This window comes from Doryrhamphus excisus, linkage group LG3 (genome assembly GCF_037039965.1).
Source record: "Doryrhamphus excisus strain RoL-2023G ecotype Guam linkage group LG3, RoL_Dexc_Guam_v1.1, whole genome shotgun sequence".
NCBI classification, from domain to species: Eukaryota; Metazoa; Chordata; class Actinopteri; order Syngnathiformes; family Syngnathidae; genus Doryrhamphus; species Doryrhamphus excisus.
The window spans coordinates 23,319,537-23,343,161 of NC_136359.1; the positions used below are offsets into that span (position 1 = coordinate 23,319,537).

The 23,625-nt window shown below is 38.8% G+C and overlaps 1 protein-coding gene across 2 annotated transcripts; it reads right to left on the minus strand.

The window, feature by feature from the left end:
• Positions 1–488: 488 nt before the first annotated feature.
• On the minus strand, positions 489–23,487 carry specc1la (sperm antigen with calponin homology and coiled-coil domains 1-like a). Of its 2 annotated transcripts, XM_058071012.2 has the most exons (16): positions 22,965–23,487; positions 20,239–20,410; positions 20,012–20,150; positions 16,871–18,495; positions 15,408–15,615; positions 12,169–12,242; positions 11,114–11,289; positions 10,201–10,364; positions 9,989–10,110; positions 8,455–8,545; positions 6,225–6,314; positions 6,000–6,159; positions 5,825–5,927; positions 3,971–4,087; positions 3,840–3,899; positions 489–2,064 (listed from the first exon to the last, which is right to left on the minus strand). In XM_058071012.2, exons 2-16 carry the CDS (start codon positions 20,371–20,373, stop codon positions 1,975–1,977), a joined length of 3,354 nt encoding a protein of 1,117 aa, XP_057926995.2. In that variant the 5' UTR covers positions 20,374–20,410; positions 22,965–23,487; the 3' UTR covers positions 489–1,974. The 2 variants fall into 2 exon arrangements, with proteins under 2 accessions (XP_057926995.2, XP_078645323.1); XM_078789197.1 differs by lacking the exon at positions 489–2,064 and having other exon boundaries at positions 3,127–3,899.
• Between the last annotated feature and the right edge of the window lie 138 nt (positions 23,488–23,625).

Sequence of the window (23,625 nt, forward strand, 5' to 3'; positions counted from 1 at the left end):
GTTTTTTTTATACTGGAAAACTTAAGTACTTAAGTAAACTTAAGTAATCCATCTTAAGTTAAGTCTGGATTACTTAAGTTTTTCAGTAAGTTTACTTAAGTTTTTTATACTGAAAAATTTAAGTAATCCAGACTTAACTTAAGATGGATTACTTAAGTTGTTCAGCATAAAAAACTTAAGTAATCCAGACTTAAATTAATTACTTAAGCTTACTTACTTAAATTTTTTTATACTGAAAAACTTAAGTACTTAAGTAAACTTAAGTAAACTTAAGTAATCCATATACACAATCCATATACAAGATAGTGGAAGATGGATTTCTTAAGTTTTTCAGTTAAAAAAAAACTTAAGTAATCCAGACTTAACTTAAGATGGATTATTTAAGTTCACTTAAGTACTTAAGTTTTTCAGTATAAAAAACTTAAGTAAGTAAACTTAAGGCAACATGTACTTAAATACTTAAGTTTTTTTTATACCATCATCCACTATCTTGTATATTTGACTTAGTAAAGAAAATAAAAAATATATACTGACACTTTAATATTTGTGAAAAGTAGTAATCATTTTTACATTAAACAAAAAAAATGTAAAAAATGAAATTAATTGAAATTTTAAAAATGAAATGTTCGCCTTTAAAATGCCCCCAACTGGTATAGTTTCATTTTTACATACGTGACCCCCCCCCCCAGTGGAAAATTTTTGGAACACGATAAGTTATAGCTTATAAGTTTAGCTTTCAGTCATGTGACATGGACAAAACCCAAGATCCCTTTAAATGTTATACACGAGTGTCCAAACATTTTCCACTGGGGAAAAAAAAAAATATATATATATATATATATATATGAAAAGGTTGGTTGGGGGCATTTATAAGATATGTAGATATGTTGACACACAATAAAGTAGATCATTCACAATGAGCAAAAAAAAAAAAAAAAACATCAAAATTCAGTATTATTACAAAACCCAGAGCCCGGGGCTTGTTCCTATCGCTGTGGTGTTTTGAGAGTTTGCCAGGGATGAATGCCAAGTGCTGAAACGATCTGTTATTTCATTATAAAAGTGATGGCGCTGGACAATCCACTGTATTAATATCATTAATAATTCAATTTATTCAATAAATTCATTATTTAGTATTTATATTTTTTACTACAGGGTATGATGTGTCAATATAAAATAAGCTGTGGCCTAAAAATGGCCTGTGGGCTGCTATTTGGACACCCTTGTTCTACATGAATTCATGACAATGAACTTGAACTTTACTGTAACTAACATGCATGGAAATTAGAATACTGTAGTAGTTTTTTTTTTCCCAATAAATATTTTTGCAGTTTATTCCAATGAATACTTATAAGCTTTTTTTTTTTTATCATGTAGTGTAATTTCACAATCCCAGAATTGTCTTAAACTCTCACACGTTTTAATGTAAAGCCATACTCTATGTGATCGATAGCAGACGGTGCTAGTACTTGAACGCATCACGCGTCTTGTTTTTTTCTAAGCAGCGGTGCTCAATTGTCCTAGTGTTGTTGAACATGTTCTTATGCTCTAAAAGCCATCCCGTCATTCCCAGCACCTAAATGAGCCCAAAATGTAACATAGCGGAACGGTGCGCATGAAGGAGGCATCCATTATCACACAGGCACTTGATCCTCAGGCATCGCAAAGAAGGTTTGATGCCTGTCTTGGCATGACTTCCATTCTAACGGCTACTCCACTGAGATGTTATTAAGCAGCAGCAGATGTTTCCATAAAGTCGTCCCCCATCAAAATGTAAGTTTTTGAAGCTGAAGGCACTGAAGCATGGTGTCTTCACCATCACCATGTGAAGGCTTCATTGTGGTACTGCATACTGCCTGGACTTCACCTTCACTTGTGAGCATGCGATGTGTGTTTGTGTACTTGTGTGTGTGTATTTGTGAAGGTATTCCAGTGAGGTATAATAAGTGATTCTGTGACAGTATGTGCAGGAAGTCATGTCTCAAAGTATTTGTAGATAGCTGTGACGTACGTCATGACATTCTGCCAGTCTGGCCTCTCGGTGTGAACCATCTCGTTTATGTCCTGCAAGTAAGAGAGTTCAACTTTCAGTCCGATTATCCCAAATGTGCGACTATAATGAGTTCCCGGGAGGGATGGCGTTCATTCCGAATATGGATACTATCAATAACAAGTGTAGTAGCAATCAAAATCATACTAGCTCTGAACCAAAATTGGTACTATTACCCATATCTTGATCTCTGAAGACAACTATAGTATGCAATACCATTGGCTCTACATGCACTATAAAGCTTAACAGTATAGCTCAGTTTATGCATGTAATGGTAATGGTTTTATTTCATTTGAACATGCATCAGATTACAATTGAATGCATCACATAATCAGTTCCCAGTTCCACATGTCCAAAAGGAGTAGGAAGAAGCAAAGCTTATTAAATCCTACCCCTCCATCTGGTACTTTTACAATCAGTAACTGTTACATTTGTTCACTTCCTGCTTTCCTAATATAGTTGAAGTGATTTATTTTACTGTGTTTTAATTGTTTATTTTTGTTTTATTTTATCTATTTTTATCCCGTAATTTTCATTTTAATTTTAATTATCAGTAACTGTTACATTTGTTCACTTCCTGCTTTCCTAATATAATTTAAGTGATTTATTTTATTGTGTTTTAATTATTTATTTTTGTTTTATTTTATTTATTTTTAGTTTTGTCCCGTAATTTTGATTTTAATTTTAATTATCAGTATCTGTTACATTTGTTCACTTCCTGCTTTCCTAATATAATTTAAGTGATTTATTTTATTTTGTTTTAATTATTTATTTTTGTTTTATTTGATTTATTTTTATTTTTGTCCCGTAAATTTGATTTTAATTATCAGTAACTGTTACATTTGTTCACTTCCTGCTTTCCTAATATAATTTAAGTGATTTATTTTATTGTGTTTTAATTATTTATTTTTGTTTTATTTTATTTATTTTTATTTTTGTCCCATAATTTTGATTTTAATTTTAACTATCAGTAACTGTTACATTTCTTCACTTCCTGCTTTCCTAATATAATTTAAGTGATTTATTTTTTATTTTGTTTTAATTATATATTTTGTTTTATTTTTGTTTTATTTTATTTATTTTTGTTTATTTTTATCCCGTAATTTTGATTTTAATTTTCAGTAACTGTTACATTTGTTCACTTCCTGCTTTCCTAATATAATTTAAGTGATTTATTTTATTTTGTTTTATTTATTTTTATTTATTTTTATTTTTGTTCCGTAATTTTGATTTTAATTTTAATTATCAGTAATTGTTACATTTGTTCACTACCTGCTTTCCTAATATAATTTAAGTGATTAATTTTATTTTGTTTTATTTATTTTTGTTTTATTTTATTTATTTTTATTTTTGTCCCGTAATTTTAATTTTAATTATCAGTAATTGTTACATTTGTTCACTTCCTGCTTTCCTAATATAATTTGTTTTAACGTATTCCTAGCGTAGAAGTGTTTCAAATGTACTTCTTCCCTGAGATCATATTTCTCCTCTCTTGTAGAGAAGTATTGGATGACATTTTTAGCTAATTGGTTATTTTTAGCCTTATGCATTATTTTAGCTGTTTGATGATGAACTATATCAGCAAGTTGAAGTATTTGTGATTTTAGAAATAAGGAGTTAGTATGTTCTCTGTAGGCGGCATTATGAATTATCCTTACTGACCTTTTTTGCAGTACATTTAGCCAGTGAAGATTGCTTTTATAGTTATTAGCCCATATTTCCACACAATAAGTAAGAGACCAAGTATTCTGTGGCTAAAAAAACATATCAAAATAAAATAAAAACATACCAAAGTGCATTTGATGCCAACACTTTCTGCAGCCTGGAACGCCAAGGTGAAGTTTCTCCTCTGAAATGAAACAAAGAGAGTATTTTTATTTGAGGCTTTAGGAGTTGGAAGTCCCTCAGACGTGCACTTGCCTTGTCTTGGCTGCTCAGTTCTTGATACGGGATGTGGGCCGGCAAGTAGGTGTGGAGCAAAGCACAGAATGCCAGACCATCATTCCAACTACTGCTGAAATTGGTGATGTCAATGTTCTGGAAAAAAACATGGCATTGCATCACTCAGGCACTTGAAGACAAATGTAGATGTTAAATGTTACTAGATGTCATGTTTGTGTCAAGTGGGAAGAGCAATACAGTGGAACCTTGGTTAGCATCATTAAGCCGTTCCAGAAGGTCCAACTCTAACCAAAATGTACTCTAACCAAATCAATTTTCATGTAAATCCAATTATAGTTTGATAGTTTTACATGCAGAAAACAATAAAAAATGCATATAGTAATGTGATGAATAAGATTTAGAAATATTATCTAATATATATAATATCTTATATATGGGCGGCATGGCGGTCGAGTGGTTAGCGCGCAGACCTCACAGCTAGGAGACCAGGGTTCAATTCCACCCTAGGCCATCTCTGTGTGGAGTTTGCATGTTCTCCCCGTGTATGCGTGGGTTTTCTCCGGGTACTCCGGTTTCCTCCCACATTCCAAAAACATGCTAGGTTAATTAGCGACTCCAAATTGTCCATAAGTATGAATGTGAGTGTGAATGGTTGTTTGATCATGTGCTATACATATCACTATATTGACACTTACTATGGTACCCATTATGTTATTGAATGGTCATATCACCTCATACTTTGATATGTGACGAAAAATAAAAAAAAAAACAAAAAAAAAACCCTTAAACTATATTAGAAAGCAGGAAGTGAACAAATGTAACAGTTACTGATTGTAAAAGTACCAGATGGAGGGGTAGGATTTGATAAGCTTTGCTTCTTCCTACTCCTTTTAGACATGTGGAACTGTGAACTGATTATGGGATGCACTCAATTGAAAAAAAAAAAACAAACTATATTAGGAAAGCAGGAAGTGAACAAACGTAACAGTTACTGATTGTAAAAGTACCAGATGGAGGGGTAGGATTTAATAAGCTTTGTTTCTTCCTACTCCTTTTGGACATGTGGAACTGGGAACTGATTATGGGATGCACTCAATTGAAAAAAAAAACTTAAACTATATTAGGAAAGCAGGAAGTGAACAAATGTAACAGTTATTGATTGTAAAAGTACCAGATGGAGGGGTAGGATTTAATTAGCTTTGCTTCTTCCTACTCCTTTTGGACATGTGGAACTGGGAACTGATTATGGGATGCACTCAATTAAAAAAAAAAAACTTCAACTATATTAGGAAAGCAGGAAGTGAACAAATGTAACAGTTACTGATTGTAAAAGTACCAGATGGAGGGGTAGGATTTAATAAGCTTTGCTTCTTCCTACTCCTTTTGGACATGTGGAACTGGGAACTGATTATGGGATGCACTCAATTGAAAAAAAAACTTAAACTATATTAGGAAAGCAGGAAGTGAACAAACGTAACAGTTACTGATTGTAAAAGTACCAGATGGAGGGGTAGGATTTAATAAGCTTTGCTTCTTCCGACTCCTTTTGGACATGTGGAACTGTGAACTGATTATGGGATGCACTCAATTGAAAAAAAAACTTAAACTATATTAGGAAAGCAGGAAGTGAACAAACGTAACAGTTATTGATTGTAAAAGTACCAGATGGAGGGGTAGGATTTAATTAGCTTTGCTTCTTCCTACTCCTTTTGGACACGTGGAACTGTGAACTGATTATGGGATGCACTCAATTGTAATCTGATGCATGTTCAAAAATGAAATAAAACCATTACCATAAATCCACTTAAACATTTCAAAGATGCTCTAAATGTTCATTCATACTTGATGGTAGATTTTAGGATATAAACGTACCTGATAACCCTCAGTTTTCTTCTGGCACCACTTCAGCAGGGCATTCCTCTTGGAGCCTCCATACTCTCTGGCCAGTGCAGACAATGGATCTTTCCGCTCCTCTCTTAAGAAATTAAATCAAAATGAAAATATAATTGTAACTGTTAGGTTGGGGTTAAAAAAAAAAAGTGCGTACCTTAGGCGGCTCCGTGCCGTGGGGGTGATGGAGGCGGTGGGTGAGGAGGAGGACAGTGAGAGTGGAGAGGAGGCAGCGCTCATGGCCATCAGTGAGGAAGAGGAGGCCCCATCTTGGGTGGACATGTCCCTCTTTATCTCTTCACTACTCCGACGGGACACTGGGTAAAATGGATGCATATGTTAGAATGTATTGATCATAAAGTTAGCTTTCAAGTTCTCCAACCTGATATTGTCTTAGTGGAATCCATATTGGAGACCCTCTGGAGAACAGATGGGGGTCTACTGGTAGGGGCTCCCCTGAGAAGGTGCTCGGCTGTGATAGGACACATCATATCGCTTGCATTACATTCAGCATTGCAGTTGCAGTGTTTGCCATACAGCCATTTATTTGTGGTGGTCATTTGGACCCTCACAAAAAAATTTGGCGTCCCCCCCTCGTTTTTTTTTTTCTTGTTAGATTTGGCACTACCGGTCAGTTATCAGTTCCATGTTTTTTTTCATGTGTAGATACGTACATATGAAAAAGCTAGCATTTTGTATTAACAAAAATACTGATATACAGTAATCCCTGTTTTTTTCGCGGTTATTTGGGTCCAGAATCAACAGTGATAAGTGAATTCAGGGAAGTAGGATTCCTTATTTATGAATGGAATATTTTTGTAGTTTGAGCATTAAAAAAAAAACTCTTTACAACCGTCTAAATATGTTTTTAAACACCTTTACACTGGTATTGTGTATAGTATAGTATAGTAGTGCACAACTACTACAATATAGTAGTATTTTTGTTCATTTCCTTTCCCTATTTCAGCTGTATTTCCTTGAATTTTCGAAACGGTCTGTTTTAAATTTATTGCAACTACTGCGAGGACGCCCACTTCACTGTGATTGGTCACAATCCCAAGTACTTCTGGACTACTGCCGAAACCACCTTTCGAATTTTGTGGTTTTTTTATAGGAGTTGCTAATAAATGAAGCCTTTGGGGAGTTAATTGAAAAGGACTTAATGGTAGTTCATGAGCGACCTCTGATTGACCGTGTATTAAGTCAAAGAGTGGTCTGCGTTTACCAAATGTAAGCGCAGTGTGTCTGACATTAATACACCTTTCCCGGCGAGAGCACATATTTCACTTTCATGTTCACAAAAACTGTCCCGTGTGAAATGTCAACTGTAAACAGAACAAAGCAGAGCTGTGGGGAGGGCTGTCTTAGAGCGTATCTGGCCTACGGCACATGCCCATATAAGGAAGCCCGGCTCCCAGTGTGAGAAAAAAACTCTCTGAAACAGAGCATTCCGAGCCATGTTACACCCGCAAACCTAATAACTACACCCGAAAACGTAATAAACCACAAATGTAATACAAATCTGCAGCTTTGAATGTAATAATCCCGCAAATATAAAATATAAATATATAATATAATTTTTTTTATTTTTTAATTTATTTAAATTTTAATTAAAAATTTGCCTACTGCAAACGTAAACTATTAATATAAATTATTTATTATATTATTTATTTATTTTTTAGATTTTTTATTTTATTATATATTTATTATTTTTATTTATTTAGCATATTATATATATATCTAATTATTATTATTAAATTAATAATATAAATTTTATATAACTATATATCCTGAACTATTACATTTGCAGGAAATTATTACATATGTGGGAAAGTGAAAATCTGTAAATGTAATAACTTCCTACAATAATATGAGTAATATGAGACAAAATAATGATCTTTGTGGTTGTTGTTTGTTCTTTCGTCTTTTAATGAGGGAGAAGGTGTAGATGTATTTTGAAGATTTTAACAAGATAATTCTTTTTTTCTTTTTTGGGGAGAAAAAATATTATTCAAAGTATTATTCAAAGTTCAGAGTATCATCAGTATTACGTTTACAGTAGGCAAATTTTATTACGTTTGTGGTTTATTACGTTTTCGGGTGTAACAAGCCACCCCAAACTTTTTTGTGCAAACATCATTATCTGAAACTTTGGCATGGTTTAACACGAGAATACAACATTTATAGGTCAAAAAAAGAGGAAAAAGCGAAGTACCCAAATGTGAAGTACCAAAAATACATTTTTGAAAGTCACGGTAGAGCGAAACCGCAAATTTGTAGCAAGGGATTACTGTAATCACAATATTTCACACTGTTATTAAGTGGGAAAAAAAGAGGAACATTTAAATAAAATCTGTAGTTTTGTGTTGAAAAACTCTGCATATACGTAATACAATGTGTCAGGCTACTCTGACCACAGACCGTATAAACTATACAAAAGGGCAAACATTCCAATCACCACTGATGCAGACTGTGTCACTTTTGTTTACAATAGACTGCGCTACTGGTGGGAATCTGCAAACATTAGCATTACATAAGCAGCGTGCAACCCCCTTTGAGACTGACCACAGTGCACAAAGCCTAACAGAGTATGTTGGTATGAACTGCCTCACGTGGCATGGACATGTCCGAGTAGCTGGTCCTCTTGTCGCTCAGGGACGAGAGCGGCTTGACTGCTGACAGAGATGTGGACACCGAGTGCCTCTGAAATGGCAAAAAAGGTCTTTATGGCAGAAAAATATAAAACATCATATTCTAGCAAAAAGCTGCGGGTGGATGCAGAAACAGGAGAAATGTCAATATTAGACACAAAAGTACCTTAATATTGTAGCTGTCCCGCTATTACTACTACTGTACTACTGTAATTTCGGGATGATTTACACCACGGGTCTCAAACACGCGGCACGTGGGCCAAATGTGGCCCGCAGGACACTAGTTTGAGGCCCCCGCCTTGATATGAAAGTTTAATGTTAGTACGGCCCGCGCAAGTTTGATATGGATGCTGTATGGTATCATGTACCCAGAAAAAATTATTACGTTTGATTCATGTTCATGTTAAAGGTTAAATAACTGTTAATAGTTATCCTCCCTATCCGTGTGGAAGTGGTAAGTTTTTGGCTATTTAAGTTGAAAGGAAATAACTTGAAGGAGGGCAGAAGATCTAAACCAGCGGTCTCAAACACGCGGCCCGCGGGTCAAATGATGCCCGCAGGACACTAGTTTGAGGCCCCTGTCTTGATATGAAAGTTTAATGTTAGTACGGCCCGCGCAAGTTTGATATGGATGCTGTATGGTATCATGTACCCAGAAAAAATTATTACGTTTGATTAATGTTCATGTTAAAGGTTAAATAACTGTTAATAGTTATCCTCCCTATCCGTGTGGAAGTGGTAAGTTTTTGGCTATTTAAGTTGAAAGGAAATAACTTGAAGGCTACCGTTTAGGTCGCTAGCTCTCTAGTTTGCGAGTTAGCATGTGTCTCAAGACCCTGCAGTTGCGCAATATGTTGTAAATAAAAAGAGTATAAATGTGACTATAGTCGTGTTTTGTCATGTCTACAGGGCTCTAATAATGCTTTGTTCATTTTAATCTGAAAAAAATAATTTGTCTAACCACCAACTATATGTGGTTTCTTAAGTTTTTATTATTATTATTATATTTATTTATTACTGATTGATTGATTTTCTTTATTCTTGATTTGTTTATTTATTTTTCATCTTATTTTGTGCAGAAAAAAAATTAAGATATTTGAGAACAGTGGAATGTTTTATCAGAGCTTTTATTGTAGAAAATCGGAACCAAAGCACTGAAAAAGTTTGTATATTTTTCTGTTTTTAATAAATGTGTTTTTTTGTTTTTTTTTGGAAAACCTGATGTGGCCCAGTCTCACCCAGACCCTAGTTCCAGTGTCCCCCAATTAAATTGAGTTTGAGACCCCTGATTTACACATTTTATAACAATCCAACATGAAAAATAAAGAATTTCTCGATCAGAATGTTCCAAATATTCCAAATAGTCGTCCCTGACTATATCACGTTTCAAACATCACTCCTTTAATGTAATTAATTAATAAATGCTTAATAAATTGCTGTTTCGTGCTTGAATACAACCTGGTATTACTAAAAAGAAACATGCATATTTAAGTACCTGGATGGGTGATACAGCAGCTGCTGGGGGTGTCTTCATGGGACTGGGACTAAGAGGGGTGCGTGGTATTGGGGCGGCTGACACTGTGGGAGCCACGGTTGCAGCAGCGGTCGGTGGTAGCGCTACAGGGTAAAAGAACAATGCGGATCACACAATAAATTATCACTGATTAATAAAAAAAAAAAAAGAAGACACTGCGGATTCCCCGATACCTTGTGAGGCACTGTCAAAGCTCTTGATGAGTGTTTTGACAGTCGGTGACGGCTCAGAAGAGGTGGAAGATCGACGACTGAGGCCCATGCCCTGTCTGAGTGCAGCCAGGTCCCTCTCTACTGCGTTCATGTAGTTATACACTCGTCCTCTTTCCTCCTCCTGCCTAGAAAAAATATTTCATTCTCTCCTTAATTCAGTAGATCAGGGGTCTCAAAGCTCTGATAAAACATTCCACTGTTCTCAAATATCTTACTTTTTATTTTTCTACACAAAATAAGATGAAAAATAAAAAAACAAATCAAGAATAAAGAAAATCAATCAATCAGTAATAAATAAATAAATATAATAATACCAATAAAACGGCAAATAATAAAAACTTAAGAAACCACATATAGTTGGTGGGTAGACAAATTATTATTTTCAGATTAAAATGAACAAAGCATTATTAGAGCCCTGTAGACATGACAAAACACGACTATAGTCACATTTATACTCTTTTTATTTACAACATATTGCGCAACTGCAGGGTCTTGAGACACATGCTAACTCGCAAACTAGACAGCTAGCGACCTAAACGGTAGCCTTCAAGTTATTTCCTTTAAACTTAAATAGCCCAAAACTTACCACTTCCACACGGATAGGGAGGATAACTATTAACAGTTATTTAACCTTTAACATGAACATTAATCAAACGTAATCATTTTTTCTGGGTACATGATACCATACAGCATCCATATCAAACTTGCGCGGGCCGCACTAACATTAAACTTTCATATCAAGGCGGGGGCCAAAGTGTCAATATGCAAACTGCTCCGAAAACGAAAGTGAAAGTTAAAACGTATATGCAGCAGTGAGTATTGGGTATGGGTGTTTGGAGAAAAGAGTTGGTTTTTTTTCAGTTTTGTGGCTTACTTGCGGCTCTTGACTTCATCCAGCTCCTTGCTCAGCTTCTCATTCTTCTCCTGGGCTTCCTGCAGGCGGCGGCGTAGGTCGCCAATCTCCTCTTGTGCTTCTGACTTGATGTCGTTGGCAATGACGACAGCCGTTTGCAGGTCTGCTTGGAACTGACGCCACTCCATCGACTCTTCCTATGTGGCCAAGTGTTTTTAACAAACGTATTAAAGCGGATCATTGAATAGTCATTTATTTGTGGTGGCCTGCCACAGATTAATTTGGACCACCACAGTTCAATTTTATTTTATTTTTTGGCGCTGCCACACGTCTTCCTTCCATGGGAAGGGTCAAAATGCAACTTTTGTTGTTTGTTTTTTAACAAAACGTATTAAAGCAGATCATTGAACATTCATTTATTTGTGGTGGCCTGCCACAGGTACATTTGGACCACCACAGTTCAATTTAAAATTTTTTTTTTGGCGCTGCCACAAGTCTTCCTTCCATGGGAAGGGTCAAAATGCAACTTTTTTTTTTTTAACAAACGTATTAAAGCAGATCATTGAACATTCATTTATTTGTGGTGGCCTGCCACAGATAAATTTGGGCCACCACAGTTCAATTTTAATTTTTTTTTTTGGCGCTGCCACACGTCTTCCTTCCATGGGAAGGGTCAAAATGCAACTTTTTTTTTAAACAAACATATTAAAGCAGATAATTGAACATTCATTTATTTGTGGTGGCCTGCCACAGATACATTTGGACCACCACAGTTCAATTTATTTATTTATTTATTTATTTTGGCGTTGCCACAAGTCTTCCTTCCATGGGAAGGGTCAAAATGCAACTTTTTTTTTTTTTAACAAACGTATTAAAGCAGATCATTGAACATTCATTTGTGGTGGCCTGCCACAGATACATTTGGACCACCACAGTTCAATTTTATTTATTTATTTTTTTGTCGCTGCCACACGTCTTCCTTTCATGGCAACTACATTTCCACTAGTTTATGCTAAACAGATGGATGTACCATTTTAACAGTAAGCCAACTGGCACTGGTGCTGAGGCCCACATACCCTGAGTCTGCGATGAAGGATCTTTATCTCTCGCTCCATATCGTGTTTCTGGTCCTGCAGCTTCTTTACAGAGTCTGGGGAAGAAGAGTAGAGGCATTTTAATGAGCTGAGGAGAAAACTCACTAAAATCATGTACGCCAGATGCTTGAAGCAGAGCTCCACCGGTGCGTTGTGTTGCCAAAACATGTTTTTCATTCAAAACGTGTTACCCAAGACAAAGAGAATTCTTTGAAGAATAACTTTGTGTTGATGTGTAACATCATAGCTGCGAATGCCACAGTGCAGTGAGTATATACTTCAAATATTTGTCAAATAAACGCTAAAGAGCCTGCTCCAGAGTCAGGCTAATTTGGACGTTAGCTGAAGAATTTAGCAAGAACGTCAGCCCAGCTCGTGTAATATCAACGGACCACCCTTATCTCTTTTTAGCCACAAACAACATACAGACTCTTGCCGAATGTTCTGTCAGCAACCTTTTCCCACATACTTGGCCATGACACGTATCATAAATCCTCTTTACACAAAGTCAGTCAATGACTTCCAGATTTCTGTTTGCATTCTTGCTGACTGAAACAGCACAGCTAATCCACACAGCAACGTTATGACTAGGGCTGGGACGACGTGTCCACATCATCGATGACATGGACACAAAAAATACGTCGACACAAGTGCATGCCGATGCGTCTTTATGCAGAATTAGTGGTGGGCAAAATTGTTCATTTCAGTGAACAGGATCATTCCGCTTCATTCAGTAAAAAGAGCCGTTCATTTTGGTCAATTGGTCGTTAGCCTGTGATGGAGTCGTGTTGAGTCAGTCCGTTCATGTTCACGTTCGTTACGACTCAACAGCTCAAAACGGCTGGTGGACTGAACGGGTATTTTATGGGCGTTTGCAAAAAAGAAGTAGTTATTTTGACCCGTTCGTTCACGAACACCACACCACTACTCAGAATCGAAACATGGCGACGGCAACAAGTTTCAGTGAGTCCGACCAGAACAAAAAAATCGAGTTTTAACTGACACAGACACACACTCCTCAAATACACGTTATAGTTTGTTTTATTTCTATTATTATTATTATTATTGTTATTAATATTATTCATGTTATTATACTTTATTGATATGGGTAGATCATTTAGAAATATATATTTTTATTAACCTGTGCATGTGTTTGTGGTTTATGTTTTCGGGACTTTCCAGGATTAATCTATGCATTGAAAAACTATTTTCTAGATTAATCGATTACAGAAATAATCATTTAACCCAGCCCTAATGCTAATGAATATTAGGGATGCACCCACCCACATTTTTTTCGATTTTTTTTTTTACTTTTTTCTTAATCTTTGCTCAAATTACATTACATTATATTTCTCTATTTTACTTACAATCTAGTTACAATCCACTATTGCAAAATGTATCTTTCATCTCGGTCTGAAGGCAAAAGGAGAAGCAACATAAAGTAGGATTTGCAAGTAACACTTTCTCCAACAAACTACAGTATGACCAAATGTTGGTCCTGGCTGTACTACAGACAAAATAGTCTTGCATGAAAACACACAAGGCTCCATTCCATGTTGTGTAGATTTTCCACCCAGGTCAGAAGAGACCTTACTTGTTGCTGTCATAGCCAGAAAGATTACTTGGGACACAGCTGGAAGCCAATAGTAAGTGCTTCAGCATGGACTTGGTTGCATTTTTGCATTTTTGTACACAGGAATCCCTCTCAACGATCAGCGTCTGATTCTGTGGTCTGTTGTTTTTCAGAGAAAAACTATTTTCTAGATTAATCGATTACAGAAATAATCGTTTTATCCAGTCCTAATTATGACAAAGGTTAGAATCAGTGTTGTTTCATTCATGATTCCAAACACGATGGTTTTGCTTTGCTGCCCTTTAGACACATAAAACCGTTTTTCTTGTGTTATCTCACGTTCTTCTGGAACGCAACACAAATGAAACAATGAATGGCTTTTTATTGTTAAGCTTTCCTCCCAACAGCCAGGTGGTACAGCTACGTTACAGGACCACCAATGTAATTGATACACCCATAAAAATGTCTATTTTTGACACACGGCTACCCCTCAAATGCAATAAAAGTGACTATTGTAATTCCCTTCTCTCTTTAATAGCCATTGTCCAAATGTAACACAATCACTGTTTAAATATGTATTTCTAGTATTGTATATAGCAGGGGTCTTAAACACGTGGCCCGCAGGACACTAGTTTGAGGCCCCCACCTTGATATGAAAGTTTAATGTTAGTGCGCCCCGCGCAATTTTGATACCCAGGAAAAATTATTACGTTTGATTAATGTTCATGTTAAAGGTTAAATAACTGTTAATAGTTATCCTCCCTATCCGTGTGGAAGTGGTAAGTTTTTGGCTATTTAAGTTTAAAGGAAATAACTTAAATAGCTACCGTTTAGGTCGCTAGCTCTCTAGTTTGCGAGTTAGCATGTGTCTCAAGACCCTGCAGTTGCGCAATATGTTGTAAATATTTACAAATATTTATTTATTACTGATTAATTGATTTTCTTTATTTTTGATTTTGTTTATTTATTAAGATATTTGAGAACAGTGGAATGTTTTATCAGAGCTTTTATTGTAGAAAATCAGAACCAAAGCACTGAAAAAGTTTGTATATTTTTCTGTTTTTAATAAATGCGGTTTTTTTTTTGTTTTTTTTTTGGAAAACCTGATGCGGCCCAGCCTTGCCCAGACCCTAGCTCCAGTGGCCCCCAGGTAAATTGAGTTTGAGACCCCTGGTATATAGTATACTATAATTCTAGTATCACTAGTAACTCCAGTGCTTTTGTAGCCAAATTAACTTGAATTACGGTGCATTCAAGGACCACTAAAGTGCAAAATCCCAATGTTTGATGAAAAAAAAATTGTCAAATGTAAACAGTAAAACCTGTCAGCTTTCTAACTGGTACATGTATGCTGTACTTTCTACATGCATTGTCACATATTTATACATTATTACCGACTTACGGTGATGTGTTTGCTGCAGGAAAAAACATAGCCGTGGATGCTGACTCCCGCTCTGTACGTCACTTTTTTCTGCCCTCTTTTCCAACAGATGGCCTATTATATGTGTGTGTTTGTTGGGTTATTGCTACTACTGAAAGTTGATTTTGTTGAGTGCAACTACGGAATTGAACATCCTTTCAAGCATTCGCGCATGTGTGAGTGGGATCATTTGTGTGGCGGCGGCGGCGGCAAGTGAAGGCTACTTACTCTCCAGGTCCGTAATGATGAGGTTGTCGTGTAGCTTCAGAGCTCGGTGCTGCTCCACCTCATCCTCCAGCTCAAAGATGGTTTCTTTCATGTCCACAATCTCCGTCTCCTTCTCCTGCAGCTCCATGCGCTGCTTCTCCAGCATGCGCTCTTGCTCGGCCATCTGCTGCTGCACCTGCTGCTGAAAGTCTCTATATTCCCTGTCAAGCTGCACACACACACACACACACACAGGAATAGACATCCATCGTTAAATATCAACAGTGAGGTCATTAGATTCATGTGCAATAGAGTAATATTCAAATTGTATTCATACAGCGGAATCTGATTATATCGACATCAAAAGGAAAGTGGCCATTGCTTTACATACGTTTGGTAATTATAATGGTAATGGTTTTATTTCATTTGAACATGCATCGGATTATAATTGAGTGCATCCCATAATCAGTTCACAGTTCCACATGTCCAAAAGGAGTAGGAAGAAGCAAAGCTTATTAAATCCTACCCCTCCATCTGGTGCTTTTATAATCAGTAACTGTTACATTTGTTCACTTCCTGCTTTCCCAATTTATTCATTCATTCATTTTCTACCGCTTTTCCTCACGAGGGTCACGGGGGGTGCTGGAGCCTATCCAAGCTGTCTTTGGGCAAGAGGCGGGAGTACACCCTGGACTGGTGGCCAGCCAATCACAGGGCACATATAGACAAACAACCATTCACACTCACATTCATACCTATGGACAATTTGGAGTCGCCAATTGACCTAGCATGTTTTTGGAATGTGGGAGGAAACCGGAGTACCCGGAGAAAACCCACGCATGCACGGGGAGAACATGGAAACTCCACACAGAGATGGCCGAGGGTGGAATTGAACCCTGGTCTCCTAGCTGTGAGGTCTGCGCGCTAACCACACGACCGCTGTGCGCTTTCCTAATGATTTAATTTAATTTAATTTAATTTAATTTAATTTAATTTAATTTAATTTAATTTAATTTAATTTAATTTAATTTAATTTAATTTAATTTAATTTAATTTAATTTAATTTAATTTAATTTAATTTAATTTAATTTAATTTAATTTAATTTAATTGTTATTAGCCAATATTTCCACACAATAAGTAAGATATGGTAGAACCGGAGAGCAATAAAGAGTGTGGAGTGATTTCTGATTGAGAACAAATGTTTGCTTTGTTCAATATTGAAATATTTCTGGCCACATTATGTTTGTATATTTTTGTATATTTTTATATATTTTCATCTATTGTGAGACGTTTGACTTAGGCCTGAGACATAAGGGCATACAGCAGTTTATGACATTATTTTCCTCCATTTGTTGATTAATCAATATAATTACATTAAATAGAAATGTACAAATATTTTTAAAAAGTGATTAAAAATGAAAAATTTTTTTTTTTTTTTTTTAATTAAATCAAATTTTTTGTCCATTTTATTTTCCAAACTAACCTTACTGAGCGTCTCCTGCATCCGGGCAAGATCATTGTGAGCTTGCTCCAGCTCCTCATGTGACTTTGCAGCCTTGGCTTCAGCGTCCTCCTTCTCCAGGCGCACACCTTCCAAAAGCTGACGTATGTCATTTTTGTCGCCCGCTGTATGAAGAGAGTAGAGCTCGGCAACCCTCTGCCTTTCCTGGTCCAGCTGGACTCTGCAGCGGCTCAGCTCCGCCTGATCGCTGCTCACCGCGGCTTTATACTCATCGAGTGCGGCTGCCATGGCGGCCCGATCCTGTCTCTCCGATTCCATGATGCGCTCCATTTGGTGGTTCCTTTCCTTCAGAGCTCCGATCACATCCTGGGCCTCGGCGTTGTCCTGCTCTGCCATCTTCAAGGTGTTGGACAGGTGCTGCTGCACGCCCAGCAGCTGCTCTCTCTCAAAGCGAGCGTTATCTGCCAGGTCGGCGTAGCGCTGCTCCAGCTCCATGTAGCGACCGCTCTTGATGTCCTCCTCCAGCACGTACGAGATGTGATGCTCGTCTAGCAGAGAGCGGAGATACTCGATCTGTCGGCCGTAGAGCTCCAGCTTATCGCTCTGCTGGCACAAGGAGTCCATGAGAATGACTTTCTCCTCACCGAGCCGCTCGTTCTCCCCGTTCAGCTCCTGGGTGATTTGCTGCAGATCGGCCAGTTCCTGCAACGTGGCCTGCAGCTCCTCGGCTGTGCTGTGCTGGTTCTCCTCCATCTGATGAATTCGCTCTGTAAGACACGCCACCGACACCTCGCTGGCATTGCCACTGCTGCCCCTCCGTGAGCGCTCTCTGCTGGGAACGCACTCCGATTCGGACGATGAGGAGGCTCCGGAGGGGGCGTCCAGAGCATCATCGCTGGAGGTCACGGCCTGATAGACCTCGCTGGATTCGCTGTCGAGATTGTCTGCTGAGCCACCATGCTGGTGTCCGGTGAGCAGGTCCTCCAAAGAGCCTGGAGCAGAACCCTCAACCGAGGAGGTCAGCGTGGCTCCGCCCTCACTCTGCCCACTGCCCGCTGCCAAGTCTGGGCTCAGGGACGAGTAGCTGAAGAGCTTGTCGGAACCATCAAGTCTCTGCTCCAGGGAGAAGCCCAGTGCGTTAAGACGGTCCTTGAGCATTCGGTTCTCGCTCTTCAGCAAGTTGAGCTCCCCTCTGATGGCCTGGTTCTGCTCTTGTAGAAGAAGCAGGGTGGACTCCACATCAGCTGCTGTGATGGCGGATACCTGCGGCTTCTCTCCTTCTTCTACTTCTTCTTGCGGTGGCAAGTCCTTCCCATCCATGCCCAGCTGTACCCTCATGTCTCGAAGTTCACTTCGCAGGTGGAGAATCTCCACATCTTTGCTCTTAGCGAGACCCAGCAGGTCATTGACTTTGGCCTCCAGGGCCACTTTATCGCTAATCTGGCCATCGGATTTGGACTTGCTCATACGGCTCTCGGACTCGGTCGGGACATGGCTGCGAGAGCGCTTCCCTGAGGCCGCATCGCCGGCTGCTGCCCCCGAGACCAGCTGCTTCTTGTTAGCCGACGTCCTGTATGTCCGAAGACGGTCTCGTGTAGAATTTGGCTCTTTTGTAGCTGATGATGTCATACGCTTGGTGGAGGTACCTTATGCAGAAACAAAAACAAACATTTCTCTCAGGCAAAACGTCAACTACCAAAGCTGAATACCCTATGGGTGTCCAAAGGGTGGCGCGCAGCCCATAATCGACACCGTATCCCTCTGTGCCTTACATATGCACACTATTTTCCCATTTCCCGCCCGTCAGGGTTGACCGTATGGCGGGACGTCAACTCTGTGAACACCTTTCCTCGCCGTTTAATTTGTTAGCTTCCTTTGTTGCAAGCGAACAACGGTAATTAAAGAGAGAAGGGAAATTACTGCAGCTGAAACTAATCAATGGCGGCACGGCGGTCGAGTGGTTAGCGCGCAGACCTCACAGCTAGGAGGACCGGGGTTCGATTCCACCCTCGGCCATCTCTGTGTGGAGTTTGCATGTTCTCCCCCGTGCATGCGTGGGTTTTCCCACATTCCAAAAACATGCTAGGTTAATTGGCGACTCCAAATTGTCCATAGGTATGAATGTGAGTGTGAATGGTTGTTTGTGTATATGTGCCCTGTGATTGGCTGTACCCCGCCTCTCGTCCAAAGACAGCTGGGATAGGCTCCAGCACCCCCCGTGACCCTCGTGAGGAAAAAGCGGTAGAAAATGAATGAATGAAACTAATCAATGTGTCATTTCTATTGCAAATGTTGATCCAAAAACGAATGAGGGGGGGGTACCTTATGCACCCAGTGAATGTGTTGCATACAGGAAATAAGGTACTACAAGCCAGGTTGGATTCATTCATTCATTCATTCTCTACCGCTTTTCCTCACGAGGGTCGCAGGGGGGGTGCTGGAGCCTATCCCATCCCCGTCTTCGGGCGAGAGGCGGGGTACATCCTGGACTGGTCGCCAGCCAATCACAGGGCACATATAGACAAACAACCATTCACACTCACATTCATATTTATGGACAATTTGGAGTCGCTAATTAACCTAGCATGTTTTTGGAATGTGGGAGGAAACCGGAGTACCCGGAGAAAACCCACGCATGCACGGGGAGAACATGCAAACTCCACACAGAGATGCCCGATGGTGGAATTGAACCCTGGTCTTCCAGCTGTGAGGTCTGCGTGCTAACCACTCGTCCGCCGTGCAGCCTTAAATGGAATATTTACGTTCTAAATTCTTTTTACCATTATTAGAGCCCTGTAGACATAAACTAACACCCACATAGTCACCTTTACACATTGCTAATACACAGGCTACGGGACACAACAGACAGACATAGCTAAGTAGTCAGCCTCCAGTTTATTTATTCTAAATTTAAAAAGGGGGCCCGTTACGCTCATTTCTCTGCCCTTTTCATTGACTTGTGGACTCCCATAGAGCAGCTACACACAATAACCAGCGCAGAAAGCTTTCTAGATCTTCTAGAATCTGCACCTATGCAAACTCCACACAGAGATGGCATCTGGAATTGAACACTGGTCTGCGTGCTAACCACTCGACCGCCGTGCAGCCAGTTTGGATTCATAATAAGGTATAACTGTAGAAGCAGTACAACATAGTACAAACCTGATGTTGCTTTCTGCTTACTGTCGAGGGTGCTCGTCGTGGTCCCAATTGAGGCAGTTCTTTTGGTTTTGGTGACAGCACTATTTGAAGCAGGATTCCCTCCAGCCATTGCTGCTAAAAGATCATCATTGCTTTTCACCTAAAAAAAAAAAAAAAATACACACAGTAAAAAAAAAGCTATTATGGACACAGTATCTAGTACACGGGCAACACATGGCGAGTCATACCTTAGACAGAGGTGCAGTACTGCTGATCTTGGCGCCAGGCTTTGCGGTGCCGCCGCCGCCGCCGCCGCCTGCAGCCTCAGCCTTCGATCGGTCAGCACTCGCCTTATTCACCGCAGGCCGGACTGACTTCTTCATACTGAGTTCGATGTTGTCGATACATTTACAGCGTTATCTGCGTATACAGACGGGGAGAATCGTCATGACTGTTGACGTCATCGATTATGTCGACACAAGAACTGTACAAGAACCTCCCATCCGTAACAAGTAGATTTTAGACCTGTGGGGAAAAATGTGGTTTGGTTCTATTTACTGCATCCCAAACCAGGTACTCCTGGCTTCCTGCCTACATTCTAAAACCACAAACAACAACCTTCTCATAATAGTGTACAAAGTAGCTCACAAATAATCCTTTGCCTTTTGCTTTCTTTATTGAAGCTTAAAACAGCAGGGAGGCATTTCCTTGCCAAAACAAGCACTTCCTGTGACGGCGTCGCCATGAATAAACAAATTTTAAAAAAAAACTATTAGAGAGACAGTACGTGCTTGCAGACAAGTAGGCCTCACTATGTTTGACACAGAGCAGATACTATTAAACCTTCATGTTACAAGCCAGAGCTACACTCAAACACTCCGAAACTATTCAGCAATATCAAGACCAGGGGTCTCAAACACGCGGCCCGACACTGATTTGAAAGATGTTAGTGCGGCCCGCGCAAGTTTGATATGGATGCTGTATGGTATCATGTACCCAGAAAAAATTATTACGTTTGATTAATGTTCATGTTAAAGGTTAAATAACTGTTAATAGTTATCCTCCCTATCCGTGTGGAAGTGGTAAGTTTTTGGCTGTTTAAGTTGAAAGGAAATAACTTGAAGGCTACCGTTTAGGTCGCTAGCTGTCTAGTTTGCGAGTTAGCATGTGTCTCAAGACCCTGCAGTTGCGCAATATGTTGTAAATAAAAAAAAAAGTATAAATGTGACTATAGTCGTGTTTTGTCATGTTTACAAACACGCGGCCCGCGAGCCCGCAGGACACTAATTTGAGGCCCCCGCCTTGATATGAAAGTTTAATGTTAGTGCGGCCCACGCAAGTTTGATATGGATGCTGTATGGTATCATGTACCCAGAAAAAATTATTACGTTTGATTAATGTTCATGTTAAAGGTTAAATAACTGTTAATAGTTATCCTCCCTATCCGTGTGGAAGTGGGAATTTTTTGGCTATTTAAGTTTAAAGGAAATAACTTGAAGGCTACCGTTTAGGTCGCTAGCTCTCTAGTTTGCGAGTTAGCATGTGTCTCAAGACCCTGCAGTTGCGCAATATGTTGTAAATAAAAAAAAAGTATAAATGTGACCATGAGTATCCAGGGATTCCCAAGCATTTTTTGTGGCCTGACACAATTCCAGATGGACCCCACAGAAGGAAAAGCTCAGTTTTATCCATTCACACATCCGCCCTCCCAACACACCACCACAAATACATTGCAGTCCTGTGACAAAGACCATACTAGCCTATTAAAGTAACTCAATACACAGCTATTATTGTCTAAATAGCTCCTTATAAAAGCATTCCTTACAATGAACATATCCAAATTGGGTCAAAGTGCCGATATTCCATTATTCCCTAACACTGCCTTAATCCTCTTCTGCTCAGGTTGTTACTGGAATCCTCGTCCATTCTTCTAAGATGACATCACATAGCGGGTGAATGTTCAATGTTCATCCTTCTTCTTGAAGATAACCCACAGGTTCTAGTCTGGAATAGACGTACTTGGCCACTCCGTCATTTGGAGTCGTGATCATGTCGGAAAACTGTGATGTGGAACAGATTACAAAGGGATGGGATAATGTTCTTCTTCATGAACTGCCCCAGTGCCGGCAGCACTCGTGTAATCCCGGACCATGACAGTACTACCACCATGGTTCAGTGTAAAGTATATATAAATGTATAGTCCCCTGAATCAATTAAATGGCCTATTCTAAAATAAGTATCATCTGAACCATCTTAAAAGACCGTCTCCTGCATCTTCTTCAATTGTGGAAGAAGATGCATCATCTACGGATATGTAACAATTACAATCTCATTAAGAACATGTCACTCAGTTACTCATCACATACTTTGGACCATAAATTGTTTGATTTAAAGTAAGTCAACATAGTAAACTCAGCATTCAGGGGGAAAAGAAAGTATCAAACCAAACCCAAGGGCGTAAGCCATCTAGCTAGTTAGCGCTCGACAAGCAGTGAGTTCAAGTTATTACACTTCCTGTTTGTGGTTGAGCTTTCAAAACAAAATCACATAATTGCGTTCCCAAACATTTCAATGGAAACTTCACAAACAATACTAATACACACCTTATATGCTAGTGTTGAAAATAGTAAACAAAAGTGATTTAAAAAGTAGCTGACGTTTTTTGAGTCCAGTTATACGAATGTGGTAAACTTATTTTGAAAAAATCCAAAACGACACATACAAGTAATTTTCACTAACTAGACAGTACTTCTAAAAACCTGGCTAAATAGCTATCCAATTGTTTCAACAAACATCACAAATGCACATGAATCTGGCATAAAAAACTACTATAACGACTCGACTGTCTAAATCCAGCCGTTAATTTCCTCTCGTGTGTTAGCAAAACTGTGACAACGCAAAAGGGTGCTAACGCTATTGTGGTGCTAACAGTGTTAGCATAGCCGGCAAACAAAATGGAAAGACGTGCTCAAACCTGCGTTTTCCTCTACTTTTTTTCCAGTTCGGGGTTTTGTTGTTAAAAGTGCGATGGAAGCCTGGTCTCGGTGCCGCAGCGGTTCTTAATCCCAACCGCAAGCAGGCAAGCAGCATCAATTCGGGACGTCAGCTCGCCTCTGCTGGCGGCAGCTAAGATTGATCCTCTGCACCCTCTTCTGGTCAGCATCACCTCGAAACACTTTTCATTCACCTTGATTTAATTTTACCTGTAAATGATCACAGTCTCGAATTTCCCTATCAATTTATCACGGAATTGTGATAATTGACACGGCGTGTCTCTTATATGTTTGATAGAACGTGCTTGAAATACTACTAATAGTTAAGAGATGTGCGAGTCATGATCGAGTCGTTCAAAACTTTTTTCTTTTTTTTTTACTGAATCGGGACTCACCGGTACTCGTCTCATTTAACTCGTTCAAGTTCACGCCTGAAAAACAATATTTTTTTACTCATATTTCTAATATAATAATAATCATATCGTATTCATAACACAGTGTTAATAAAAAAGTGCAGAATTTTTTAAATATTTTTTTTTTGTATTTTTCATTCTTTTTTAATAGATGTGCCTGCACCTACTATACCAATACAAATTCCTAGTATGTGTTTGATCATACCTGGCAATAAACCTTTTCTGATTA

What these genes read in the sequence shown, in the direction of transcription:
- specc1la (XM_078789197.1), bottom strand. Translation starts at nt 20,373, where the DNA reads ATGAAGAAGTCAGTCCGGCCTGCGGTGAATAAGGCGAGTGCTGACCGA. An exon ending in TTCCACTAAGACAATATCAG is followed by an intron (nt 6,160 to 6,224) that starts GTTGGAGAACTT and finishes CATTTTACCCAG; the next exon opens with TGTCCCGTCGGAGTAGTGAA. An exon ending in AACTGAGCAGCCAAGACAAG is followed by an intron (nt 3,900 to 3,970) that starts GCAAGTGCACGT and finishes GTTTCATTTCAG; the next exon opens with AGGAGAAACTTCACCTTGGC.